The sequence below is a fragment of the Vicia villosa genome, linkage group LG5 (assembly GCF_029867415.1).
Source record: "Vicia villosa cultivar HV-30 ecotype Madison, WI linkage group LG5, Vvil1.0, whole genome shotgun sequence".
NCBI classification, from domain to species: Eukaryota; Viridiplantae; Streptophyta; class Magnoliopsida; order Fabales; family Fabaceae; genus Vicia; species Vicia villosa.
Window position 1 is genome coordinate 142,333,274 of NC_081184.1, and position 10,181 is coordinate 142,343,454.

General features: G+C 28.6%; 1 protein-coding gene across 1 annotated transcript; it reads right to left on the reverse strand.

Moving 5' to 3' along the window:
• Positions 1-3,262: 3,262 nt before the first annotated feature.
• On the reverse strand, positions 3,263-5,459 carry LOC131602847 (probable pectinesterase/pectinesterase inhibitor 51). Its single transcript, XM_058875066.1, has 2 exons — positions 4,401-5,459; positions 3,263-4,081 (listed from the first exon to the last, which is right to left on the reverse strand). The coding sequence occupies exons 1-2, from the start codon at positions 5,350-5,352 to the stop codon at positions 3,345-3,347; spliced, it is 1,689 nt and encodes a 562-aa protein (XP_058731049.1). The 5' UTR covers positions 5,353-5,459; the 3' UTR covers positions 3,263-3,344.
• Between the last annotated feature and the right edge of the window lie 4,722 nt (positions 5,460-10,181).

The window sequence follows — 10,181 nt, forward strand, 5'->3', positions numbered from 1 at the left end:
CTATATTACCTTCTTCATACTTTTTTTCCTGATTTGACCAGCAATCAGAGGCAAAATGGCCAAATTTGTTACAGTTGTAGCACTGAACCTTTCTCTTATCGAACTTCTCATTTACCTTCTAAACATTCTTCTGTTTCTTCTCTTTTGAAGAAGAAGATTCTGACTTCTGAACATTATTTTTCTTGTTCTATAGTCATGCTTGCTTCTTGTTATTCTTAACGAAAGAAGCCTTCAGATCCTGTTCATACACCCTTTCAGAGTTTCTTCCAGCCAGACGCAACTTTTTTGCCTCTAAACTACTCTGAAGTTTTTCAATTTTCATGGTGCTAGTGTCTTTAGAATGTTATATGGCTACAACTATGTAATCAAACTGAGGAGTAAGGGGTATGAGTATGTTTTCAATTATTACACGTTCAGAGAGAGTTTCTCTACAAGCTTTCATCTCATTCGTGATCAGAATCACTCTAGAGATGTAATCTGGTACCTTCTCATTGTTCTTCATGTTGAGATTCTCGTATTGCTTGCATAGAGACTACAACTTCACCTTCTTCATTGACGCAACATCGCCATAACACCGCACCAGTACATCCTACACAGCTTTCGCCATCGTCGTGTCGGTGATCTTCTCAAACACTTTCATATCCACACACACTGATGGATATATATTATATAACAACACCTTCTGATTCTTCTTTCTTATATTACATTGCACGTTTCTTTGCGCTTTTATCGAATCTTCTGCAAACTGCGTGTAACTGTCATTGACGAGATCAAGAATTATTTTATATTCTTTGTAAAATATATCATTATCTTTCTTTTATTTGTAGAAATTTTTATTACTGTAAATTAGTAAATCAAATTATATAATTTAAAACATGAAGTATATATTGAATTATAAATATTTATTTAATATCTTTTAAATTATTACTATATTACAAATAATAGAAAAAAAAAGATATGTAATAACTATGTAAAATTTTACACTGTTAGCCAATTATCATCACGTATTCTGCAAAATCACATTAATATTTTTAAACTAATTATGTAATATTTTATATGGTGCATTATCTTTAATCTCTATAAATAATTAGCTTTTTTTTAACAAAATACTTATAAAAGATTGTTTTTAAAAAAGGAAGAAAAAAATACCAATGAAAAAGAGATGTTTCCGTAGTTGATAGATTAGTCAAATCAATTAATTTTATTTTTAAAAAATTATAATTTATAAATATTAATAATTTATTTAAATTAATATATAAATATAAAATCATTAATTTGAATATATTGATCCATAAATATAAATAAATATTATTGTTAAAAATTGACCCAACTAACATATGAGTTGAATTACTTCACTCACAATAATTATTTTTAAATTGAGAAAAAAGAAAATAACTTTTTTGGTGGGATAAATGAGTTATAGTTTAGTGTTACTGAAATTTAATTTCTTGATTTATATTTATTAATTTTATTAAAACATTCTATTTATTCATTTAAAAAACATTATTTAAATAAAAAAATCATTTTTAGAGCTTTTTTATATATAATTTGAAACATTTTTTAAGGGTTGTTATCATTTTAGCCCTTGTCATTAAGGTCATTTTTTATTTACCTCTGTAAAAAAAATTTGAAAAACATCATTTTCATTTCAAAATACTAACAATTTAGCCCCTAAAAAACCGCAGGAAAATATGTAGGTTCCTCTAAATTTTCCTGCGAATTTTGACTTTAAGGACTAAATTGTTAGTATTTTAAAATGAAAATGATGTTTTTCAAAAAAAAAAAATTACAGGAATAAACCAAAAATAACCTATATGATAAGAGGTAAAATGGTAATTTTTGTTTAAAAAAATCATATTAAATTGATCTCACTTTTTACTACTACCAAATTATATATTTATTTATTTTGTTACTAATATAAGAGTACTAGGACTCTAGGAGAGTAGGAGTGTCCACTCCGTTCAATCTCTATCTTTTGGAATAGAATCTATCTATTGTAAATTATACTACTTGCTACTCCTGCTGTTGATGAATAGCAAGCACTGCATGTGAGGTTTGAAGTTTGAACCAATCAATTTTGTTTGGTACAAACTGTTTTAAGACCATTCCGCAGCATGTGACTAACTGCTCTCCTAAGGCTACCTCGTGAGCAATCATAGCATTATGTTACACTCGGCAAATGTATGTTTATGCGATAAAGTTTGTTTGGTTGTAGGCACAACCGTGATTGTTCAGTATTCACACTTTAAGGAAGAAACGGTCTATGGTTGAAACTTTGACAATGATAATATGACCTTTCATTGGCGTTGTTGTACATAGACGCGGTACAAGCACTTAATTTCAACTTCATCATTAAGGCAATGTCTCAACTGGACTAGGACGTATTAGCAACTCAATGACTCTTTTTGCATTAGCTCAAGTTGCCAAGCATATGCCAAAGAAAAGTCATAAATAATAAATTAAGGTGGAACGTGTCCAACTTTTGTGTGAACCGCAATATATATGTGCTTTTTATATACATATAGAAGATAACCTTTCTGTTTCTTTTCTATCATGGCTCTTTTAACTTGGAAGAGAGGTTACATGTGTTCTCCAAGCAACTCTGGTAATGCTTATGCAAACAATCATTTTCATTTATGACCAATCCGACTTACTAATCAAAGAGAACTAATTTCACTCATTCCATCGTCCACTTACGGAGATCCATTTAATGACAGGGCAAAATTTTGTTCTGCATGGATTGATCCAACACAAAACAAGAGGAACACACTCGCATGTCTTAAACCTTCACCAACATATCAATCTTTAGATTTAATTTTCATTTCTTAATTTAAAATAAAAATACATAAATTTTCCAATTTTAAAGAGTCATCCCCATAAGGTGAATGTGATTCATGGCTTTAAATTGTGATCTACAGATGCATTGTAATTGCAAAATTACTAATGCACTCGCCACCGCAACCGGATCAAGCTGTAATGTATGTGTTCATAATAAGGACAGCGGCTGCCATTTTGGCCCATAATTGTTCACATATTTTTATCAAAGATTGAAATATCAAAATTTTAAAACTCAATCTTCTTCTCAAACATCTTAATATTAATCATCTCTCAACTTTGTATTTCAATTACCCACTTAAAATTCACGCCGCAACAACGGCAAAATGTGTCGTAGCAAATGCATTGACCTCAATCGCAACTCCGACAACCGCGGCCGCAATTTAGAACCATGGTGAAACCATTCCTTAACTGTGTAACTAATAACTATTGAAATTCAGATATTATTAATCATTGTATAAGAAGGTACAAAGGGAGTAAAGTTAATAAATGAAACAAAACTCCCCGAATTACTTATGCGTCCTATTAATCGTGTGATGACTTCTACGAAGATGTGCTGATAAATGAGATGACGAAACCCATTCACTTCCTTGAATGAAATTCTCAACTGAATAACTGGACACATGTTCAGCAGGGATTTTACTACTCCAAGACACCCTTTGAGACAAATCAGAACCACCTCCTTTATTCTCAAATTCTCCATAATAAAGTGTCTTAAGTGCAAAGTCACCATTCCATGGCAACCAACCCCCAGGTGTAACAAGTTCTTCCAAAACAGAGTTAATAAAAACTGTTCTAGAATACTCCTTCCAAGGCCTACCCAAATAGTTCTTATGCACTTTAGGGTTACTATGATACAATGCCATGTAATCCTCAGTTCCATTAATCAAACAGTTCTGAAAAACAAACCCTGTAGTTTGTGAAGGGTCTGTTCTACCATGAGCCGTGACTGCATTGTTCTCACCTTTCTCCGGCTTGACTTGTCTAGGACGAACCAGAATTTGACAGTCTTGAAAGATTGAAGCTGAATTTCCAAAGATGAAATCCACGTTTCCTATAATGCGGCATGATTTGTAGAATTGGCGCAGCGAATGAGCATAAAGAGTGTCTTGATTTCCTACGAACTCACAATTCTCAATTACAGAAAGATCACTGTCTAATCTTAATGCCACTGCTTGATGTGCATCAGGACCTGCTGTGTTTTGGATTGTTATATCCTTTGCCATGAATCCATCGCCAAGAACCGCTGCAATCATCAATCAAATAACCCAAATGTTAAGTATGTGAAAGCAAATGTTCACTAAACATGTAATTAACAGTTAAACTTAAAATCAGACTAATCAAAATTAAAGTGAGGATTCTTATAATCAAAGTTTTAAAAAACGGTCGGCTATGCTGGGAAGAAACAGTATCGGCACCTAATACTATCATTCACCACACCGCAATCATGGTCGCAACATCTATATCGAACGAAATCGCAAAAGCTTTTAAGCGACTGCGACTGTTACCTTGATTATAATATTACTATTGAAAATGTTTGATTAATGAAAATGAAAAATATTTACCGACTGTGGCTGAATTGTAAGTAGTCATTCCGGGCTGGCCAACGTTAGCAGACCCTGTGATGACAGTCTTCCCAATGCCATCACCCAAGAACACCAAATTCGTCTTCTCTAACGGAACCCTAACGGTTTCTTCATAAACCCCTTCTTTTATAAATATCACAAACCTCTTCCCGCCAACGGCGTTATCCGGCGCTGCGTTAACCGCTTCTTGCACCGTCTTGTAACATCCATTCTCCCCTCCCTTACACACCGTAACATCCGGTTTCAACGTCGGTGGAATCCCTGGGTTGGAGCTGGATCCTCCGCCTGATTGAGGCGCTTGCCAGAAACCGTCGCGCTCGGTGGTCGGAAGCTTCCACAGCGAAGTGTCGTTACCGTAAACGTCGTATGAAAACGCCATGGCAAGAGCGTTACTGGAGAGAATTTGTAAGGATTCGAGAAACGACATCGTTTCACCGACGGCGCGGGTGTCGTTGGCGTATTTGAGTCCGTTCTCGCAGTCGTATTGATAGGCGAGGGCAGCGCTGAGCCAGGCTCGTGCGTCTTTGGTTTTTCCACGTGGGAGTGCGTCGGTGGAGAGAGAAATGCGGTGTTGAGAGTTGGTTAGAGTTTCGAGGCAGGTGGTTGCCGCGACGGTGCGGTTACGGCTGTCTTTGGAAGAGTCGAGAATGGATTTAACCATGGATTTGGCGGTTACGAGATTTTCGGAGGATTGTGCGATGGAGAATAGGAGGAGTTGGAGAGTGGAGGAATTGGGAGGGAGTTTTGAGAGGGAGGTTTGGCATTGTTGAGGGAAACGGGTGGCTTTGCAGGCTTGTTGGATGTCTGGTACGGCGGAGGGAGAGAGAGACGGGGTGGTGGTGGGAGTGGGTGAGGGGTGGTGATGGTGGTGGCGAGCGGCGGAGGCGAGTGTGATGAAAAGAAAAAGAGAGAAAGAGAATAGAGAAGACATGATGGGGTTTAATGATTTGAAGATGAGTCATGGTTGTGATTTTATATAATTATAGTGCTCTGTTTTCGGTAAATTATTAATGGCAATTTTTTATTATGTTTTTTTATTCGAACTATAGTGTCAATGTTATTGTTGGTTTGTAGTCATGTTCATGGATGTGAGTTCAGAAGTGGTTCACGTGTTGGTGATGTTTGGGTTTTAATGGAGGAGGGAGTGGATGATGAAGACGTGGCCACTATTACTATTGCACTTTCTTCTGTCTTTTCTATTTGACAATTTTTTTTTATTTGGAATATATCACGAGTTAGTTAGTCACGAGTTGGTGGTACTTTTTGGGTGTTGAATTGATAATTTGGCGGTTTCTTTGTGAAATGGGGTTACCTTGCTATGTGGAAATTCAGACATTTCAGGCTTTGAGCAGTGGGGTAAGGAAAAGGAAAGAAACAAAAAAAAAGGTACTATTGTTAGTCAAGGAAGGAGTGGATACCTAAATGGTAGAAATAGATTGACTAGTTTAATTATCTATTTATTCTAATTTAGTGCAATAGAAAAATATAAAATAATATAATTCTAGAAATAATATATATTAAATGTAATTTAAAATAATGGTATAGTTTGACCGGTTTGTTTAGCTACCAATTTAGTATGGTAAGAAAAAGTATAAATAAATAAATACTAATAAATAATTTAAGTAACTTATGATTAATATAGGATTTGTTTTATACCTTAAATTTTTTTTTCTTTGTATTTGTAAAAAATAATTTTTATTGAAAAAATCTAAAAGTAGTAAAAAATATTTAACTCATTATTTATAAATTAAAAATTAATTTTGATACCCAAAAACATATAACTATACATGATTGAAAATTAAAACATAGTCAAAATTAAATAATTTTTCAAAACTATATATCACAAATATGATTTCTATGAAAAACTATTCAAAATAGTTTCAAACTAAAGTAATTTTTTCAATTTTGAGACCTAAATTTCTTTTATAAAATAATAAAATATTTAAAATAATATTTTATGAAAAATTATTTAAATTAATTTTTAATTTGAAGTATTTTAAAAAAATTAACTTTGTAAATCCTTGCAATGCATGATAAATTCTACCAAATTGTTATATATAATCATTACTATAATCTTATTAATTAAAGTGTTAAGTCACTTAATAATTTTGGCGCCAAATTTTATTGATTAAAGTCGTTAAGTTACTTAATAATTTTGACGCCAAAATTGATGATAGCATTGTCATTTCCTATTTTTATATTTATTTATTATTTATTCTATTAATTTAAATAATAAAGTATTCATTTTCCATTTTTTCTTTTAAATAATAAAGTATTATTTATTTGATAATCATCCATTAACTTGTTTAATTTAACCACTAACTATTTTTATTAATCTTGGCTATTCTAATAGCATTAATAATTAATTAAATAAATTTAAAAAACTAAATTTTACAAACTTAACAACCTCAATTTTTAATTATTTTCATTATTTAATGAAATAAATACAACCTCCATTTTTAATTATTAAGTAACTTAACAACTTTAATTAATAAAAAACTAAATTTTACAAACTACAAACTTAACAACATTAATTTTTAATTATTTTTATTATTTAATGAAATAAATACAACCTCCATTTTTAATTATTAAGTGACTTAATAACTTTAATTAATAAAATTATTTTCATTATTTAATGAAATAAATACAACCTTCATTTTCAATTATTTAAGTGAAAACAATACTTACTTAATTAAATCAATTTAAAAAACTAAATTTTACAAAATAATACAAATTATTAGCACTACAAACTTAACAATCTCCATTTTTAATTATTTAAAAATAGATGGAGGAATAACACATTAAATATATCCGTGCATATCACACGGATTCACTTCTTTATTCTATTATTCTTTCTCTTTTTTTTTTATTTTTTTTCTTAAATCCATTCTTATAGATGGAGAAATAACACATAAATTTAAGATATATCATTTTCATTTTATTTTTACAAATATCAACCGGATAGAATAGAGAAAATTAAAATATATCATTTTCATTTTATTTTTACTAATATTATACCTACTTTATTTTTTGTTGTTTCAGTTGAATAAAAAAATTTGTTGTCAAATAATTTAATTAGTACATACTTGGTAATCTTCAAATAATGATGTCTAAAAAAAATAGTACAAATCTATTAATAATAAAATAAAAATTATTCATTCTAATCTATTTTCATAAAAATTGGAAAATAAATTCCACCTTAAAAAACAGTTTTGCAACTTAAAAAAAATTAATAATTAATAAAATAAAAGAATCTTTCAAATCTATTTTCATAAAAATTAGACACAGTAATAACTAATTTATTAACTTACTAAATAAATTAGACACGTATTTTGAAAAACTAATTAATTTAATAATATAATAATAATAATAATAATAAATTAAATAATGATGATTAAATTTACAAAATACAATCCCATAATTCCGATAACCCGTGATTTTTTAAAAATATTTATAGTTAATTAAATAAAAAATTATTAATTTTGTAAAATGCTAACCCCATGATTCCAATAACTCTGTAGTGATTTTCCTTTATAAAATAATAATTCGTAATTAAAATGAAAAACTTTAAGTATGAGTTTTATATTTTTATTAAAATAAATTTTTGGGTTAATTTTAATGATTAATTATTTAATTATTCTTCTAATTGTTAAAATGAATATAAAAAAATGATTACCAATTAAGTTTTTTACCAATTGAAATACAGTGTTTTGAGTAAAATGTACATATAAATCAACTTAAATTTCAAAGTACAAAATATAATGTACTCTACTTTTGCATATTCAACATGTCATGAATAATGTTTTTTATTTTAGGGAAAATAGGTGATGCACTGAGAGTGTAAAAAAGTTTTACACTGTCAACCAATCACGACCATGATTCAGAACAAATTAAACTGTAATTTTAAAAAAAATTATATGACATAGCAAAACAATTTGTATCTATTAGATGACAGTGTAATTCTTTTTTACACTTGTCAGTGCACTATCTTTAATCTCTTTATTTTATTGTTGGATTCTATTTTATACTTTTTTTTTTTCTTCAGGTATAACGATGTCATGAATATGGATGAAATTACTAACACCACTTTCATATTTTAAAATAAGTATTACTAATTTATTATGATTATTTATTAATTTTAAAAAAAAATATTTTTATTAATAAATCTATGACATTAACTCTCATACCGCATCTACATGATTTATTATTGTTATTTTCTTTTTCTTTTTTACTTCATTTATTTTTAAATTATAATAATGATAAATATTATCTAATTTTGTCCATTAAATTTATAATTTTTGTTTATAATTTTTTTTCATTATAATAATTTATATAAAACGTTCCCGTGTATCGGACGGGTAAATGACTGGTTTAAATTATATATATTATGAATGTATTTTTTAATATTTATAGTTTAGAATATATCATGATCATATTTGATGTTTTATAGTATTATTTTAATTTTTTAACTATAAATTATATAAAGTTAATAATAATTAAACTATACCATTAATAAGTTATGGGTCTATTTGGTAAAAATAGCGGTTGACTGATTAGCTAGCTGATAGCTTATAGCTTATGACTGACGGCTGATGACTGATGACTTATAGCTTATAGCGGATGGTTGAGACTGATAACTTATAAGTTCACTGAAATGTTTGGTAAAATTAGCGGTTTAATTAACTTATAAATGTAAAATGACATAAAAGATATTTAATATATAATTATTTTATTTTAAATTAAAATAAATTATAAGGGTTAAAAATAGATTTTAATTAAAATAATTAGGATAAAAAAGGAAGAAAAAGTAATAAGCTATAAGACATAAGCTAAAACGCTATTTGAAATAGCGTCTGAAAAATAAGCTATAAGTTAGTAAAATAAGCTATAAGCTCGTGATGAAAAGACCGTTACCAAACGGGTCTAAATTATCATATGAGCTTATAAGACATAAGACATAAGCTATAAACTCGAAAACAGGCCTTACCAAACAGAGCCTATATCTTATAAGGAAAATGAAAGGAACAAGAATTAAAAGGTAGTGTATTGACGGTGTAAAATAATTTTATACTGTTATCTAATAAAAATTTATTATTTTATTGTGTTATATAATTTATTTAAAAATAACTATATAATTCGGCACTTAACATGATTGTGATTGATTGACAATTGAAAATAATTTTATATTTTGAGTGTATATCCTTTATTTTCAAGAAACAAAAGTATTGTTAGGTCAAGGATGGAGCGGGTAAATATATATTGTTTCCAACCTAAATGATATAAGTAATTTGAGTGGTTTAATTATAAATTTATTGTAATAGAAAAATATAAATAAATAATATTACTCCAAAACTAATATGATTATTAAATATAATATAAATTATGGCATGAGAGAACTAATCTTATTAAATTTAGTATAATAAAAATTTGTAAATAAATAATAAATAACTTCAATAATTACGATTAATGTGAACCAGAAGTAGACCATTGCAATGCCCAATCCACTCTATCAAATTGTTATATAATCATTATAATTTAAAAAATATTTATATTAGTATGAATGTTTTTTTTATAAAAGTTACTATAATTTAGAATATAAAATAATAATATTTGATAATTTATAATATTATTTACTCCTTCCATTCCTTTTTAAGTGTCGTTTTAGCAAAAAGCTATTCAACCAAGATAGTTGATTATTAGAGTTACTTTTCCTATTATACCCTTATTTATTTTTCTCTTTCCAAATAAATTCAATCATGC

Bases quoted from the DNA above. Each gene is read 5' to 3' on its own strand.
- LOC131602847 (XM_058875066.1), bottom strand. From the start codon at position 5,352: ATGTCTTCTCTATTCTCTTTCTCTCTTTTTCTTTTCATCACACTCGCC. The intron at 4,082-4,400 runs GTAAATATTTTT...TGATGATTGCAG, and splicing joins TTACAATTCAGCCACAGTCG to CGGTTCTTGGCGATGGATTC.